Source organism: Halyomorpha halys, unplaced genomic scaffold (assembly GCF_000696795.3).
Source record: "Halyomorpha halys isolate HHAL.00 unplaced genomic scaffold, Hhal_1.1 Scaffold18.1, whole genome shotgun sequence".
Taxonomy (NCBI): Eukaryota; Metazoa; Arthropoda; class Insecta; order Hemiptera; family Pentatomidae; genus Halyomorpha; species Halyomorpha halys.
The window spans coordinates 385,113-404,234 of NW_027114407.1; the positions used below are offsets into that span (position 1 = coordinate 385,113).

The following is a 19,122-nucleotide window of genomic DNA, read 5'->3' on the forward strand; positions in this document are numbered from 1 at the left end:
TTTTTAAGGAAGGAATTTGGGCTTTACCATCTCGTTGGGAGAAGGATACCGACTGTAACGGTGGATATTTTGATGAATAAAGGTGATTATTTGAAAATATTTATTTATTTATAATTTCCCCCAAAAAAACGACAGGACTTTTTGAATGACCTGGTATTTATTTAATTGGTAATATATAAATGAAGTAAAATTCAAAAGCAATTTATTAAACTTCATAACTTAAAAGTCGGGAAAAGCGAACATTTCTCTATGGCAATATGACTCAGTAGACGATGTACCTTAGATCACAATTTATTTTAATATTTTTAATAGTCATTTTTCAAAATATAATAAGACCCTTTCCTGATAGCACAATTATTTCTCCAGGTTAAGTACTTTTTCTTCTTCTTCCTCATCCTCCTTAAGTGACTTTCAGCGTGGAGGAGCCTCTAACCACTTGGTCCACACATCTCGATCCATGGCAAGCATCTTCATCTGAGCCAGCGTTTTTCCTCTTTCCAGACCTAGTCGTTGGATATGTTCCATATAGCTCCTTCTATGTTTCTCTCGTGGTCTTCTACCAGTCGGACTCGCCTCCATACATTTTCTTGACCCTCTGTCTTCCCCCTACTTTTCCCCTATACTTTTTATTCTTCTATACTTTTCTCCCATCCATACCATTGGAGCTGTCGGTTTTCAATCACTGATTTCACTGAGGGGATCTGAAGTTCTTTTCTTATTCTTTCATTTCTTATCCTGTCTCTCCTAGTTTTTGTCAATATTCGTCGCAAAAATCATATTTCAGCAGCCGTAATCCTGCTCAAGTGCTTGTCTTGGGTGACCCAACTTTCACTGCCGTATAATATTGTTGGAAGATATATTGCTTTAAAGATATGGAGGTTGATATCCTTACCTACCTACCTCTTTCCCACAATAGTATTGCATATCCGGTAGTAAATACTATTTGCTTTATTTATCCTAGTGAACACTTCTTGGCCTATTTTACCAGATTTATTGAAAATTGTTTCAAGGTAGGATTAGAAGTCCACACTTCCAAATACTTCTTACATTTCCTACGTCCACTTCATGTCTAGCAACAGTCATAACCTTGCTCTTGCGGCTGCTAATACTCATTTCTTTGTAAGCAAGTTCTTCTTACTATTCTATAATGGCCTGGTGCAATTTTTCCTCAGTATGCCACAAGCACGATATCGTCTGCATAAAAAAACGCCTGTACTTATACCCTCCTCATGTTCCACATACCGTGGAGTACATTGAGAATTAAAGTATTGAATTAGTTTTAGAAAAATATATATATTTATATTTTATGGATATGTGATCAATGATACAACACTATAACTTAGATAATGTTTATTAAATACAGGAATTTTACACAGACATTTGTATTATTGTTCCATTAAAAAATAGTATAAGGAAGATGGTCCGGGTGCAGTAAAAATAACTCAAATAGTAAATAAATTATTTTTTATGTGCCAAAGTATCGCCTTGGAGCTAATATGTTTCCTCCTCTCTTCTTAGGTCAGCAATCAAATCCTTTCATAGTTTATATTTATCAGTTTTTTATTATTAATAAAAGTGTGAGATGGTTAATAGTTTCAAATAAACAAAATTGAAGATATTATAGAGGAAGATTTTTTAAAATATCCCCATTTAAGTCCTTTCAGTCTATATAAATTAGAATAAAACCTTTCTGATATCAAAGACTACCTAAGTTAACTTTGATGTATATCGAGTTTAATCAAAATTGTTTGAGCCGTTTTGAGAAAATTGAAAAAATGGATTCTATACGAGTAAAGTGGCAATTTCGGTCACTTGATTTCAGCGAGAATATTGCTATCACGTCCCAGGCATATACTCGACTTGAATTTGTATTTTTAGTTTCGTAAGACTTTTGATTTTTGAGCTAGATTGAACGTACTCATACACACACCCTCCATTTTGCGATACTTTGTTATTCTGAATCAGGGGATCCCAAAACTCGTATTTCCGCCAAAAACTGGAATTTGAAGTTTTTCACGATCGCAATATTTCATCTTACTATATGTTTCATAAACAGGTAAGTGATGGCAAAAATGGATAAAAATAGATACATGAGATTTATTGGATCCTCAATAGTGAACTTGGATCAAGTTTTATGTATTCCCAAAATCTAAAAATATTTTTTTAAAGCTTATGATGGTGCTTATGGACATCAATACAATTATTAATTACTCCCATGATAATTTCTGTGATAGATAATATAAACAAAAACATTTGGTGCGGTGCGCATATAACATAACTTTCACTTATCACCCTAGATACGTCTCCAAACTTTGTGTACATTGGTGGGATCTTATTGAAGTTATCGCTATTTTTGTAAGTTTCGGATAAAAATCAATAAACAATAAAAGATTAAAATTAACAACAATTTTTTATTATTTTTCAGTTGCTATAAAAAATTCGTAATTTAGGGTTTGTTGAGGTTGGGGGGAGGTAAGTCCGGCAAGTGGGCCTATCGGTCCTCTTTGCCCTTTTTTAGGTGGGAATCAGGAATATGAATTTACTTTCTACCTATCCTTAATGAAATCGGTGGTCTCCACTTTTCCCAGTCGAATCGGATATCTTTACTTTTCATAATATATCGATATCGACGGTTGACCGTAGATTAATATGTAGAGAAGGTGGTTGGGGGTGCGGTTAGCAAATAAACAAAAATTATTTATTCTTTCTGACGTTTGGACCTAAATTTCATATTGTATTAGCAGTATATATTATGTCGCTAGGTGGATCTCAGAGGGTTCCTAAATACTTATCTGTCACAGCCGAATTCGAACTAGGGTCCTTGGGGCTAGCAGCATAGTGCCTTACCACTGAGCCACGCCGCTCCCCATCCCTGGTATATACCCGCCTTAAATATATAATGTCAGTTTCCTACGACTTTTAGTTTTTGAGCTAGGCTTACCACGTACATATACACACACAGATCATTATGCGAAGTTGGTTATTTGGACTCAGGGACCTCAAACGTGATTTACATGGAAAACTCGAATCCGAAATTTTTGAAACATTAGAATACTTTCCCTTACCATATATTCGATATATCGGTAAGGTAAAAAACTGCCCTCTGTGCCGGAGTACATCGGCCGGAGACATCAAATTTTTTGATGGGTTGAAGGCCTGCACCAACCTGCTGTTCCTGGAAATCGCCTCTCCACCACCACCTGGGAGATGTCCCCTTGGTAAATGTTCTTATCATGGGACGAGGTTTGGGCTCTGCAGTCTAAACCTAATATTATCACAACCAGCAAAGATCGATTCTACACACACAGTGTACACTCGACAAAGCCCTTCAAATACCCATGGGTAGAAGAAAAAAGCACACTTCAACTGACATCATTGAACATAAGTATTCCTTATTTTCAATGGAGGGTACGAAAAAAAAAAGTTTTGTTATCATATTACGTCTATCGAATATACCGAGAATAAATGTCTCATCTACTTCAAGGGAAACAATTTATTGGAATAAAAAATTCTGTTGCGCGCATTTCACATATTTAAATTACTATTCTGCTTGGCGATGAAATTAGTCCTAGCACGTTCCAAAACTTCAAGTTCTTTATTATTCAGGATGACCCAGACAAGTAGACACACGGAGGCAGACACAAACACACAATTTTTTTTGTTATTTGGATTCAGAGGGCCTGAATCGAAAGTCAATAATTTTGAATACAAATTTTATTTTTCTGTGGCCACGAAATTTCGTATGTAAGGGTCTCTCAAAGTACGAAAATAGGGTCTCGTCTTTCCGATTGACCAGTCAATGTTGACACTTGGGCCGGTCGGGTAAAAACCCTTTTTTCTCTTTTAGTTGATTATCAAATTCATTGATAGTTGATATTTATTTTGGGTAAATAAAGTAATGGGGGACGAAAAACGCAAGAATAAAACAAGGGTTTGATGTTAAACTGGCGTGCGCGTGCGCGTTGGATTGTTCCATTTTGCCAGTCAGTTAAATCTTTTCTTGTCACCATAGTGATGAAATATTTTTTTAATTTAACTTCACCTACATATATTTGGGCCTCTCAGTTGACATAATAACTAATAATGATAATTTTTTATTATTGATTCTATAACTATTTAGCATTAAATAAATGCTTCAGACCAGTTAATAATTATTAAATATCTGTTCTGAAACGAGCGAGGATTAAATCCCAATGGTTCCTATCCATCCCTCTTCTCTTAATCCGCTGGTGTTCCTCAAGGTAGTATCCTTGGTCCTATCCTCTATACAGTATATACAGCTGACGTCCCAACTAATCCCAACACTATCGTCACCACTTACGCTGATGGCACTTATTGCAGTCAATAATAACCCTTTAATTGCATCCCAAACTTTCCAATCCCATATCGCAACCCTCAAAGAAGGATGTCGCAATTGGAGGATCAAAATGAATTCCAACAAATCCCATCAAATCACCTTTACCTTTCGACGTAAACTGATTGCCATACACTATCCCTTCATAATGTTGCTTTTACACCTGTAGAACAGATCCGCTACCTTGGACTACATCTGGAGAAACAATTAACCTGGAATCCTCACATAAGACTGAAAATACAGGAAACTGCAGAGAAATTTCACGGCTAAAGATTTTCATTGTTATGAATTCTGTAGATTATAGTAAATAAATTAATATTTGTTAGAATTTATTAATGGAATGTAAATCATATTATTCATATTAAATGTTGCTCAAAATGATTACCTTGAAAACATGATAGCCTCAACACATTTCTTAGATAGCACTGGCCGAACAACAAAAGATAATTATTTCGCTTTAAATGTTATTGTTCACTTATTCCGTTATTGTTTCGCAAGTTTCAATTATTATTATTCATAAAGATTTAATATTATTGAAATGCTTACATAGATATTTTGGTTAATATCACCCCAAACTAAAAAAATCCAGTGGTTTCAGATGCTAAGAGCGAGACAACACATATCCATTGCCGATCGGCCAGTAGTGTTGTGGAAGAAAGATGATAGATTCGGCATCTTTAAACGGGGTGACATTAAACAAATGTTTATTCAAGTCCAGTCAATGACTTTAAATCTTTACAATAACCTGGAATCCTCACACAAGACTTAAAAGACTGGAAACTGCACGTCAATTTCGACTATTACAGCACTTACTAGACAAACGGTCTAAACATCTAGTTCACTACAAAAGACTGATATAAATGACAAGGCCTAACTGGCCATACGGAGTTGAGGTTTGGGGCTCCACTAAACCTTCAAATTCCTCACATATCCTATTCTTACAATCCAAAATCCTTCGTAAAATCCTCAATGCTCCTTACTTTGTCACAAATAAAATCATACATAAATACCTTAATGTTCCATATGTAACCAATCTAGTCCGAACCAGATACCAGTCCTTCCATTATAAATTCCTTAACTACACAAACCTGAAAAGAAGATGGTCACGAGACCTGCTAATGTAAAAATGCTATTAGAGTAGCTACCATTGGATAGTTTTTTTACACGCCTGTATCACTTATAACTGAAATCAAATTCAGTAAATGCATTAAAACGTACAGTTGTAAATAACAATAAATGACAATTTAAAAAAAATCTCTATCTATCTTACAAACAAGAAAAAAATATTCTTTTTAGGGAGATGTAAACTCTACAAAAAGTATAAATAGATTGGCCTAAGCCTATACAATTTTTTTAAAAATTTAAAGAAAAAATAAATAAGAATTAATGACATTAAGGTTTAAATGGCAGTGAGGAAGTAGGATTTAAGTAGTTTTATTTTCATCAAAGATAAGGGTAAACGAACTATGAACTGTGTGAGTTAAAAAACAACAAAGAACGCCTACCATTCATTTAGACTCTGGGGAGTCAACAAACCTTCATTGAAGTCGACATCGGGAGGATTAATTCTGAGATGTCGGTGCAACCACCTGGCGCACAGCTGTGGCAAACTGATTGCCTAATTAGTCAATTAATTTTTGGTGCGATAAAGCTACAAGTGGAGGCATTTCCCGCCAGCTCACGTAGCCCACGCCAAATGGCACTTGACTCGGAGCCAACGGGTAAAAAAATCTCCCACGTAACTTCCTAATTATCGTCCCCGGCTATACACCCAGGATCCTCTCCAGTCCCTAGCCATTCTACCATTAACATAAACTATCAGACATTTAAACCGAAAACCTTTAGTATATATAGAACTAACCAATATATTATTTCCACACTACAATAGTACCTATATCTTATTCCATTTTATTCATTACAAGATATTTTGTTTTTATTTTTGTTTCCATATTTTCTATATATCTTAATTTTTATGGATTGTATTTTTTGTTAGTTAATTTTAAATAATATTATTTTATTATCTTTGTATATTTGAAACTTACACTTTTTTTTTTGGAGTTATGTTTTAGTTTGTATTTTTTTTTTTTTTCATAACCTCCTTTATTATTAAATTTATACAATACATACATACACATACATAATAGAAAATAGAAATAGAAATAACAAATGTATACTAGCATACTAATAGTACACATTTGTCATTTCTATGATGTATTGTATAAATTTAACAATAAAGGAGGTTACGAAAATTTTTTAAAAAACTGCCACTTAGTATATAATTATTTTATAATTTCATTTATCTATTAACGAAATATATATTAAGTGAAAGTATTGGGTTCAAAATTTCAACTACGATTTTTCAATGGAATTTTTTTTTTAGATCATTGATACATTGGTATTTCGCTAGACTAACTTTAACTATTTTGATTAAACTCAATACTTAAATGTACAGTATCAGGTATCCTCATTGAAATAGTATCATAGGACTGAAATGACGGATTTTTAAAACATGTTCAACTAAGGTACCTTTCATTTTTTTTATTTGAAAAATATTAATAGTTATTATTATTAGTAAAAATAAACAATATATAAATACAAAATGTTGAAGAATATTATTTTTAAAAAATTAATCACTAATTTAATAGTCACTATTTTTCAAAATAGTTTAATTTAATTTAGCCTCATTCTGAAATTTTCATTTGGCTTTTAATTTCTTTATCTACTCAATTAATGACAAGATATTTTTATTATCTTTAATTTATTGAGTTTTTTTAAATATTTGTCTATGTAACTATCTTAATTTTATCTAAAATAGTTTTTATTGATTGTATTTGTTGTTAGTTATTTTTCAAATAGTATTATTTCATTATCTTTGTATATTTTAAACATACACTTTTTTTTTTTAGTTAGTTGTATTTGGAGTACTAGTATTTCTTACTTTCACTTACCTATGGATGGAATATATAATAAGGAAAAACATGGTGATGTGCAAATTTTCGAATTCCAGTTTTCGTAGGAAATACACGTTTTGTGATTTCCTGAGTCCAAATAACTAAGTCTTGCAAATTTTTCTGTGTGTCTGTGTGACGAAACAATGTAGCCCATAAAGGAAATGACGTACGAAACTGAAATCCCATATTTAAGAGGTATATATATGCCTGGGGTGAAACAGCAACCTTATCCATAAAATTGATCGACTGGAAATGCAACTTGTTTTTTGAAGTTAGACGGGTTGATTTGAAGGGTCTAACGATTAACTTGATTAAACTCGAAGTGGTAATGTACAATGTACAATTAAATGGCCTTTAATATCCACTTTGAAATTGTCTGATAGGGCTTAGATGGGGGGAGGGGATTTTTTTTTAAATCATCTAATATATTTAAAATTAAAATTACTTTAAAATGGGGATTAATTAATCAATCAAAATAATTTTAATAATTAAAATAATTTTTATAATTAAAATTACTTTAAAATGGGGATTAATTAATCAATCAAAATAATTTTAATAATTAAAATAATTTTTATAATTAAAATTACTTTAAAATGGGGATTAATTAATTAATTTAAAATTTCTTTGATATAGGGATTATTTTTTTAAAAATCATCTAATGTACTTTTTTTAAAAATGTAATGTACTTATAATTTTGTTTCTTTGGTATAATCAACTATTTCACATTGTTAGCACTAATTAATAACGAATAAATATATACTATGAAAGGATTTGATGGTTAAGGTAAGAGGAAAAAAGTATGATCCAGGTTGAAAACATATTTCCAGAAATAAGATTAGTAAAATAGACGTATTAAGCCAAAGATTTTAGAAAAAATACGCGCAGTTCAGCAAGTTTCTTTCTTTTCTTTTGTAAACTAAGATTTTTATGTTTTTCATTTTTTTCTTTTTAAATTATTTTTATTTTTTATTTGTTTACATTTTATTTGTTGTTGTTCATATCAAGCCACCTACCGCTGCACTATAGCCTATAAAAGTGGTTAATAATTTGATTTTTTATTTTCAGGGCCAAAAGTATTCGTATATCTCTTTTAAATCGAATAAATATTTCTCTTATTTGCAGCGAATAATTTATATAAATAAAACCATTTAATAATACGTCAACTCTTTAATGTACTTTCGATTTTATAAACCATATCATCGGCTTATAAGTGAACTTCCTTAACCCAACATTTTCTAGTTTTAAGTGATTTGGTTTTTCAATCTAAAATGTTAAAAAGATTCAAACCCAAAATATTTATTAATATCTTACAAATTTACCTATAAAAAGTAAAACTTCAATTTTCGACAGTGTATTTTAATTGTAAGCCAACGACATAATTGGATTATAAATTAATTATTCGCACTAATCAACCAACAACATGAGTTAAAACTATTCCTACAGGTTATTTTTGTAATATTAAACTGATTGTAAAACTTTCCTTAACGTTTAGAGGGCTCATCTTCGAAAATAATGTGGAGTCGAATCTACTTATGTTAGCGTCATCATAATTGGATTTCCTTGTGCGGAAACTGAAATGACAGCCATGGCGATGAAGCTTCATTAGGAAATAGCTCAATTGTGATGACGGATTTTTACGGGAATTTTAATTCCGAAATGATTTTGTTCTTTAGAATTTTTCCTCAAAATTATCCTTTTCCAATAAATTGGGAAAGAACTTACGTTTACGCATGAGTAAGTGAAAGTAGTGGACGACATGTAATGAAATCTTTATGGGATCCAATCCCTGAAAATTTTTTCAAAATAGGTTGTAAGGTTCGATCGGATATCCCCAAGCACAAATTGGGTTAAAGAACGGCAGCGGGGATAAAGCATAATGCAAGTGAAAATTTGCAAGAACATTTTTTTATTAAATTGCTGGATGGATACAAAGCTTAGTTCGTTAGTGAGGAAGCAAAATTAGCTAATTATACCTGTTAAAAAATTAGACTGAACTTTTTTCTTACAACCCTATATTTATTTTCAGAATAGCATAGGCTCTTGCTTTCTATCCTTGACTCTTGATTTTATTTTTAATGACATTACATTTCTATCATCAATTTAATAACAACAAACATGAAAAATAGTGAAAACAATTAAAAATAATAATATATATAAATTGTTGGCTGTATATGAATTAGAAGATGGTCCGTGGGTTCAGATAATTAATTTATTTCAGCCTTGATGAATTTATTCATGAATAAATAAATTTGTTCATTTATTTTATTGATTTATTATTTTTAAATCAAAAAATTTATGATCTATTAATTTATTTCAGCCTTAATGAAGACCTGTAACGTGGGTCGAAACATTGCCCTATAATAAATAATCGAAACTATTTTTTTTTTAACTGCAAACTGATTATTGAAGATTCTTCTGATTAAAAATAATTAATGACTACGTTCTTGAATGACATCGCATTAGTTGACAGTTTTCACGTCGAATTTTCTTGCACCATAAGAAAGATGTTAGGTGAGAACTCAGATGAAACCAGTTAACGAGGATATTATTAAAAAAAAAATATTTACTAAATAAAATTATAACTTTGATCGCATTCATCTCAACAAAGTTTGTTTCCTCAGAACTCATGAAGGGACACAAAACTAAAACCGTTTATAAGAGTTAATCGGAGGATGATACTGGGAAAATGGCTACATTTTCCCCATAATAACTACATAAATCATCTCCTTAAAACTGTTCCTAATATTCCAACTCTGTTCCTACATGATAGTCCCATCAAATTTTACCCCACCTTCAAAAACCTGGGAATAACCTTTGATCCAACACTTTCCTGGAAAAACCAACGTCTAAATAACCACCGCCACCTCTTTCCATTTGAAACTCGTTGGCTCCTAGTCACTTTTCTAATATTTCCCCACTTTGACTATTGCTGTACGGTATATGGGGGCGTCTCTGGGGATCTCGAGGCGAAATTAAAACGTTTGATAAACTGCTGTGTACGAGTTATCTTCGGGTTCCCAAGGGACGCCTCTGTTTCCCATTTTTATGCAGAGTTAAAGTGGCTTTATCCTTTCTACCGTCGTAAGTATTTCCTGGCATCCTTCATCTTCCAAGTCATCCAATCCTGCAGTACTTCATACATCTCCGAGCTCCTTCAATTCAAATCCTCTATTCGCTCCCGCAATACCCGTTCCCGGTCTTGAGATTTATACACAAGGGCCCACCGAACCGCTGCTTTCGATAGATCGTTCATTATCCGAGCCTCATCCTTATGGAACTCCATCCCTTCCAACATCCGTCGCTCCAATATCCTCCCTACCTTTAAATCCCGCCTGTTGAATCATTTCTTATCCATTCAGACCCCATAAAATTGTAAATCAATATAATTGTAAATGTGTATGTAAACTATTATATCATTCTTAATTATTTTTACATCGTTTTCTTTTCTCTTTTTTATTTATTCATTTTTTTTATTGTTCAACTGATAAAAGTAACTTAAGTAATGACTGTTTATATTTCTTTGTATTTTTGTTTAAGTATCTCTGAGGCTCCTCAGCCCTCATCTTTTGATTTATCTTTATTATTCTAATGGGACTCGTCCCAGAATAAGTAAAGTATTATTATTATTTTTAAATTTTGGACTGTTAAAAAGTTATTTGAACTGAGGCGAATAAAAGGGGTAATTTGGATCTCGAAAAAAAAAAATTAATTTTTTTTAGGTGCAAAGGAGGGAGATTCTTCGGTAGCTAATCGTGAGAGATGTGGGTAGCATATGGACACAGAGGAGAGCACACGCTAGCATATGTGGGACACGCGCGGGTTCGCCCATATCCATGCAACTGTTGCACGATTCATCTTACACTGGCATGACTGAGGGCATGAGCTTCACGGACAATTAAAAATCGTTTGTCAACATGGATCTCTTCTCAAACCACGATTAATAAGCCCTCTTAACCAGCGAAACGAATTGTATATCAGTGGGATATCTATAGATACTTGTATAGTACTTAGAGGAACTTATGTAAGTTTATGTATGAATATTTAAAAGTTATTTAATAAATCTTTATCTATATATATATATAAAACGGAATTGTCGAATCTTTGTTCACAATAATGTTTTGAATACTGGACAGGTTTAGGTACTGTTTTTAAAAAAAATGTTCCCTGTCGCCATGGAAAGGTTTAAACCTACTTTTTTATTTATTGATAGGTATTACAATCTGCCACACAGTTGTGGGCAATAGGTAATAGTGATGAATGATCACATTTATACTAAAATAAAACAAGTATAAAAATAAATAAATGAATGAAAACAAAATTTCTCTCAAAATATATACAAACAGAAGGATAAACATAATCAAACTATGTGTATGAAAAAAATAAATAAATTTTTTTAAAAATTATTTATTTAATGTAATTTACAACTGTACAAAATAATACAATAGGTAAATATGTAGTATGTTTCATATACACTTGAAAATCTTGGAAAGGAACCACCCATTGGTGGTACTTCAAACATTAATTTAAATTAGAAGGTCCCGTGGCCATCTTCTTTTTAGACGCCTCGGAGGATTATCAGGGATTGATAAGGATGAAAGATTAAGAATTAATGGGATAGGATGGTTAAGGAGTTTGGAATGGAAAGACGCATACCTGTTTTGGGTCAAATCTGCAACGAATGGGATGTTAATTAATTAAATAAATAAATAAAATAACATAATGATAAAATAATATAATCTCTAGTCACATTTACACTCTTATATACATTATTTACACAATCGACCTGAGGATCCCTGAGCTCACTCTATCCCCCACGTGTGAGGGGTAGAGCAGAGATCAAAATATCCCAGCGCATCCCTCTCGCCGCATCATTGGTAGTGAGCCAATGGAGGCTGGGCAAGTGCGCTAAAGCCGCAAACACACAACTTGATTAAAGCTACTAAAACCCGGTTTTTCAGATAAAAAAAAGTTCTGAACAAAATTAAACGTTTTTTTGTTTGTAGCTCACAAAGTATACGTTTTTTCAACTTTATTGTACACCAATCAATTTGTTTTTTTCCGAAGAATAAGAAAAAAATATCACTGATTCCATTAAGCTGTACTATATTCACAAAACATAATGTGGTTTCGGATAAAGTAGGTCAACAAATTTTTTTTTTGAAAAAAGCAAATCGTATTCTTTCTTAGCGTCGTTATTTAGGGGTATAACTAAATACTATTTTTCAAAGAAATTAAAAATTAGAAATTTTTCACATCGATTTATTTGGAGTTTTTTTTTTGTTATTCCAGTGACTATTGTTCACACTCCTCTTTATTTTATCCCGTTAATATAATCGTTGGAGAGCTGAATGTCTGTTCTTTTTATCCATATTAACGAAAATTAGATTTAGTGCCCTTATAGTTTCAAATTAATAAAGAAATTACAAATGTTTTATTTTATTTCTCCATTTCTAATTGGTTTAATCAGATCCGGTCTATGCCCCTTTGGTGCAGTTCATAGAGCCCTAAATCACTGCTAATTTTGGTGTAGATTAGTTGAGTAGTGTTAAAGTTATTTATATTTTTTAATAAAAATGTCTATTTCGCTCCTCATAGCATGTTCAATTTATGTTACAAAACTATGATAGTAAAGTATTTGTAAATGTTTAATTTTAACTAAGTACTATAATTTATATCACACCATCAATTGTGTTCATTAAATCTACATACATCCTTAAATATAGCAATAGCGTTGCCAGGTCAACTAGTTCTGTTATTAAGCCGAGGATAAAACCCTACTAGGTCTGGGACATTCACTCAGGGCACTCTATAAGGTGAAGTGGATATCTCACGTCTCTATAAAGTGAGTGAATATCCTTCTTCTTCGTCCTCTGAGGCACCAATTACTGTTGATTTCCACTACATATTTGTAAGATAATTAAGGAAGGATGTTATGAGACGTTGGTAGCAAAAGTCATTCTGTTCTCATTCAAATAAATTGTTATTAAAATATAATTATTTAATTAATTACTTGCATTATCTTCAAGTGATTTTAAATAGTTAAATATAATTGTAATTGACCATTTTTAAAAGAAAAATCTCTTATCCCTTATCAAAGACTTCATAAATATTCCTCAAAAGTTTTATTCTTCTCAAAATTGTAGGTTTGACTTACACTACTTTCACGTTAAACTACTCATATATAATTGTATGAATATTATAGCATTATCTTGCGTCAGAAGGGATAGGATATCCAGTAATTAATAACCAAGTGACCAATTCAATGGTTTGAACCAATTCAAAACTATTATGATATTGAGCAGGAACCCATTTGAGTCCAGCACCTTAACCATTGACCATACAAATAAGCTTTGAGTTTATGACATGTTTAAAAAATAAAACCAAAGAAATCAAAAGTATAATTGATAATTTTAAAATGTACTCATTAATTTATTACTTTATTTTTGTTAATAATTTTAAATTGATAAAGTGTTTTACATTGTCAAAACTAGCGTATACGTCAATTATTTTCCAAGACAAAGATTAATCATTTTCCCCAAAAAGTTTCCTTTGTTTAATTGTCTCTTATTCTGTGTAATATCGTATAAAAATATTTCTTCTACAATAAAAGTCGTATAGAACGAATTTGAAACAAATTTAATTAGCTTTTATTTGAGCTCATAACATATTGTTTAAGCTAAATTGTTCTCTAAGAATTACGGATAACCAAAAATAATGGTTATGGAATTTGAGAGGAGAAGTTTTTAAATAAATCTTCAAGTAATAGTTATTAATCTTTTGATTAATCGTTATTAACATTTTAACAAAAATAAAAAATGCAAACTGGGCATAAAGAATATGAAATAAGTTCTTAATTATATGTATATTTTTTAAAATTTGAATATTTATTATTTTTTAGTTTATTTGTAAGAGAATTAGAAAAGGATGATATAATTGAAGGGGCTATGTAAATTTTTTTAAACCTTTGATAAGGATCAAGGATGCCTATCTAGCTAGTGTGAGGTACTCCAACCTCAAAATTGCATTGATAATTGAGATATCTAGATGTATAAGGGGATACATACACTTCAAAACATAACTAGTTTAAACAAAAAAAAAATGTGAACTTTGTTTCCTTAAACTTTACTATTTGTAATATATATATATATAAAACCCCTTCATCCACTTACCCCTTCAATTATATGATTGTGGTGTATCATTCTGTGTCTCTAGCCATTGAGTGATATGTCAGTAATTTAGTAATTTATAATCCAATGCATATGATAAAGTTTGAACCGATAGAAAATTATTTTGTCCTTGATCAGGATTCCATTTTTACGAATTTAGTATCTGAACTATACTATACAAATAAGATTTGAGTTTCCAGGAGGTTTATAAAATAATAAAACATAAGAAGACTATAACACTCATTTTATTGCAATTAATGAAAAATGTAATTGGCAATTATATCACAAATTTTAACTTGACAAAATATTTTTTATCACAGTGTCGCTCGAGTATTACTGCTAGTAGTTATATTTTAAGCTGAACAGAATTTTTTTTTTCGGTGGAGAAATGACCCCTCCATCTTTCCCTGTCCTAGTTGGAAAACCTTGGGGTTGAGCGGTAATTCTGTCCCAATGCTCCTTTATGACACTTAGTACGTCTCCTTATGGAGTACCTACTGAAAATAAATCCATTATAGAGGTGCACTGAGTCGAGGGAGTTAAGGTTTGTACTCTTTGTTCGAATCCGCCTCGAGGGGTTGACTTTTATTTCGTGTAGAACCCAAGAAATAAAAACTGATAAACCATCCACCATAATTAGAATAATTGGTTACTTGTAAATAAAGTTAGTATGTCAGAAATGACCAGAAAGATCTCATTAGAGGTACAATTTTTATACAAGTAATTCTGATCACTGTATTTCTTGGATAGCATGGCATATCTGACAGAAAAAAAAATGTATTTTTTTTAAAATTTTGTGTTTGAGGAATTCCATAGATAGTAGCTAATTTGTAAAAACTCTAATAGCTTTAGAAAAGTACGTAGAATGACCTCAGTAAAGAAAGTAACCGGGGTCTATGTGTCTTTGGAATGCGTCCAATTATAAATAAATTTTTTTTTTTCAGAAATGAGCCACTATTAAAGCTGTGTACTACAGTGGTTCATTGACAATTCTATAGTGAGACATTTCTTTCTTTATCGCTAATTCGAATCTATCTTTTTTTTCCATCGTAGCGTTATGTTAATTAGCTTTATGAACTTATTCATCAGCCTAATTCCTGACTCTCTTGGCCTATGTTTAGCTTGGATTTTCTTAATATAAGGGGAATCCAAGATAACAATAGGCCTGCCACATCAAGACACTGTGTTAACAAACTTATATGTTTCAGATTTGTTATTTTCTATGGCTACAGTTGTTATTTGTTATTGGTATTTAGTCATCAGCTTTTATCGCTCGTTCTTCAAGTTGATCTGTTAGCGAGGTCAGGTTCACCTCATGAGAGTTCAACCACTGCCATGCTCACTGTTGTGCAGACAGATATACGTCACAAGCAATTGGGCCTTCACTTGTAGTATTCTGTATTAGTGAGTTTTAAAGTTCTCACCGCTAGGCTTCTTTAGTAAACTACTACGGAAAACGGAATAACCGAATAACTGAGTGTTTTTCCAACATAAACGTTTCCAGCAAAATAAAGACCAATAAGAATACTACATATATGTTGTCAGTTACAAACATAAAGTACTCTGTAAGAAACTCCATAATATTCAAACTATTTAATGATTCAATTCTTTATTATATTTCACGTTAAATGATCATTTTTGTGGAACCTCAATCCTGATTGTTTAAAGGAAACCCATAAACGATCAGTAATAGCCACAGTCATGGTTAAAAATTCAGTCTGATGTTACTTTCATACATGAGATACCGAGCAGTATGGTTCTTGTACAATGCTTCTTTTGATTCTTAGAAAACAGAAGGCTTGTTTGACTATTATTTTGGGTTTGTAAGAATAAAAATGAAACGGTCAATACGAATGAAACACTTTCAGCTTCCCCTCTACGTTCTGAGTATCTCCTGATTTTTTTATGTACATTGGCCGGTTTTCGGAAATTTATTAGTACACCATCAATCCTAGTCAAAGTTATTTATTTATGATATTGTAACTGAAATTTCGATATTCAATAGTATAATATGAAAATTATCGATCCTTCTGAAACCCTTGCTTGACTAAGAAGGGTAAAAAAGATCTATGGATATCGAAAAGTATCCATACTTCTGTACATGTAGTTCGACGACAAAAAAATCAGAATTAAAAAGAAATTATCAATCGTAGTATCGGACATGAAATATCGATACTACAGAGTATCAGAAGTATCGAAATGGCCCTTGATTGTCCTTAAAGGATCAATCTGAATCCGACCGATCGCGGAGGTAGGTACGTTGCGTTACGAGAAGTATCGTTACTTCTACCAGCACTTCAACTCATATATCAATACATTTAAAATCTATGTTAGTTTTTCTCAATGTGCTATTGTTTCTAATGCCTAGTATCGATACTATGGAAGCATCGATATTGAGCTGCAAGTATCGGACAAAATATATCGATATCACAGTTTCGTAACATCCCTACGCGCAGGCGCCCTTCTTAAGACTGTTACATAATCAGTTTACCGAATGATAGTGATATCAATTCAGATTGCCTTCTCTGTCAAGTGAAGTGAATGTCAATTTTCATACTTGACTGGATTACTTGTTAGACAATATTTGTTGGTTTGTTTTTTAAAAATTATAACAACAAATCACGGTGCCTGACCGTTTTGATATGATTTCTCTTATCACGCTTAAAAACGATGCAAATGAGCATGTGAAGTTCTCTCTGAAATATACAGTCATCCATACATTTCTTTATACCTAATGGAAAGGCTAACGGCACTGCTGAAAAAGGAGTAACCTCCATTGCTAAAGAACTGTGTCATAGTCATTGTCATTGCCGCGGAGGAAATAAAGCTGAGTGTAGCGTTGACAATTTGAAGGTTGTTAAAAGGCATTATCGTAAGTGCATTAACACAGCTTATACTGAAACTATTTTATTACTTAATCATTAGTGATAGTTGACAGTGGTTGTCTTGTACCAGGAGAAGATGGTTGGGGGGTGCAGTCAAATTGAGACACAAATAAGTTAAAGAAACTTATTTAATCCTGCCAACGTTTCAGCCAGAATTTCTAGCCATCATCAGGGTTAAGAACAGAACAAGATAACAACCAATGAATATACAAAATAAAATAGAAACAGAATGACATAAAATAAATAATTGTACAGAATGGAATTAGATGATGAGAGAAGTGGAAAATAAAATGTATACATTGGTAATTGAATAAGTAGGTAAAATAACATAATTAAGGAAATAAAAATAATTTTAATTATGTTATTTTACCTACTTATTCAATTATCTATGTATACATTTTATTTTCCACTTCTCTCATTACTTTATTTTATTAATTACATTCTGTATAATTATGTACTTTATGTCATTCTGTTTATATTTTATTTTCTGTATTCATTGGTTATCTTGTTCTCTCCTTAGCCCTGATGAAGGCTAGAAATTTTAGCCGAAACGTTGGCACGATTAAATAAGTTACTTCAACTTATTTGTGTTTTAATTTGACCGCATCCCCTAATCATCTTCTCCTCGTATATTTTATTACTTATATAATATTTCATATACAATTATTTTCCAAGACAAATATTGATCATTTTCCCCAAAAAGTTTCCTTTGTTTAATTGTCTCTTATTCTGTGTAATATCGTATAAAAATATTTCTTCTACAATAAAAATCGTATAGAACGAATTTGAAATAAATTTAATTAGCTTTTATTTGAGCTCATAACATATTGTTTAAGCTAAATTGTTAAAAGGATTACGGATAACCAAAAATAATGGTTATGGAATTTGAGAGGAGAAGTTGGCACGATTAAATAAGTTACTTCAACTTATTTGTGTTTTAATTTGACCGCATCCCCTAATCATCTCCTCGTATATTTTATTACTTATATAAAATTTCATAATAATTGTTACTTGAATTTTTATACCACCTTTAAAAACAAAAATTTGTATAGACAGATTTATATATATCGTATATGTAATAAATGATTTAAAAAAGGAAAATATTCTTTTACTTCTTCACACACTTTCTTTTTTAAATATGATACACTTATTTTTTAGAATTTTATTCCCTTGTAGATCTAAAATTTAAATTTAAATTTGGCATTTCCTTTTTATTCCTCCTTTTACTCTGTTTTAAAGATGATATTCTGGTTCTATTTACACATGTAGTACCAAACTCTATGGGCTGCTGATTTATTGTGTAGATATTTATATATAGGTTCTATTTGACTTATTAGTTTCTTGAACGATTTTGGTTTAGTAATTAAGTTGTGTCTGTGACTAAGTTCCACTCATTGTGAAGTTTTAAAAGATTATTATTCCCTTTAATGGTTTTCCTTTATATGTTTTAGTTACCTTATAGTTTAATTAATATTTAATTACCTTGAATGATTAAATTTAGTAAACTGAGGGCCATTTAAACTATTATAGCTTTATATTTTTCTATTTCAGAGAGATGCAACGTATGCATAAATACACTTTGGCAGCAGTTTCAAGTTAATGCCAGAAGTGATATTTATTTTGTATTATGGAACGCAAGATTTTGATTCTTGATAATCAAAAAGAATGTCCAGTAGTGGCTGAAGATGCATTAGATTTTAATTTTGATGATGAAGAAAAAAATTCTCCAGCACCTGGGGTAAGTAAGGAATATTTCATATGCAGAT

The 19,122-nt window shown here is 31.4% G+C and overlaps 1 protein-coding gene across 6 annotated transcripts in view; it reads left to right on the top strand.

The window, feature by feature from the left end:
• Nucleotides 1-19,122, top strand: part of LOC106680793 (galectin-8) — a gene marked incomplete at its 3' end in the record, with an annotated part of 48,450 nt that overhangs the window by 21,634 nt on the left and 7,694 nt on the right. For 5 of the 6 annotated variants that reach the window (XM_067051606.1, XM_067051605.1, XM_067051607.1 and 2 more), the window contains 1 exon segment: nucleotides 18,908-19,094. In XM_067051606.1, the coding sequence (XP_066907707.1) occupies nucleotides 18,984-19,094 (111 nt within the window). 6 annotated transcript variants of the gene reach the window in all.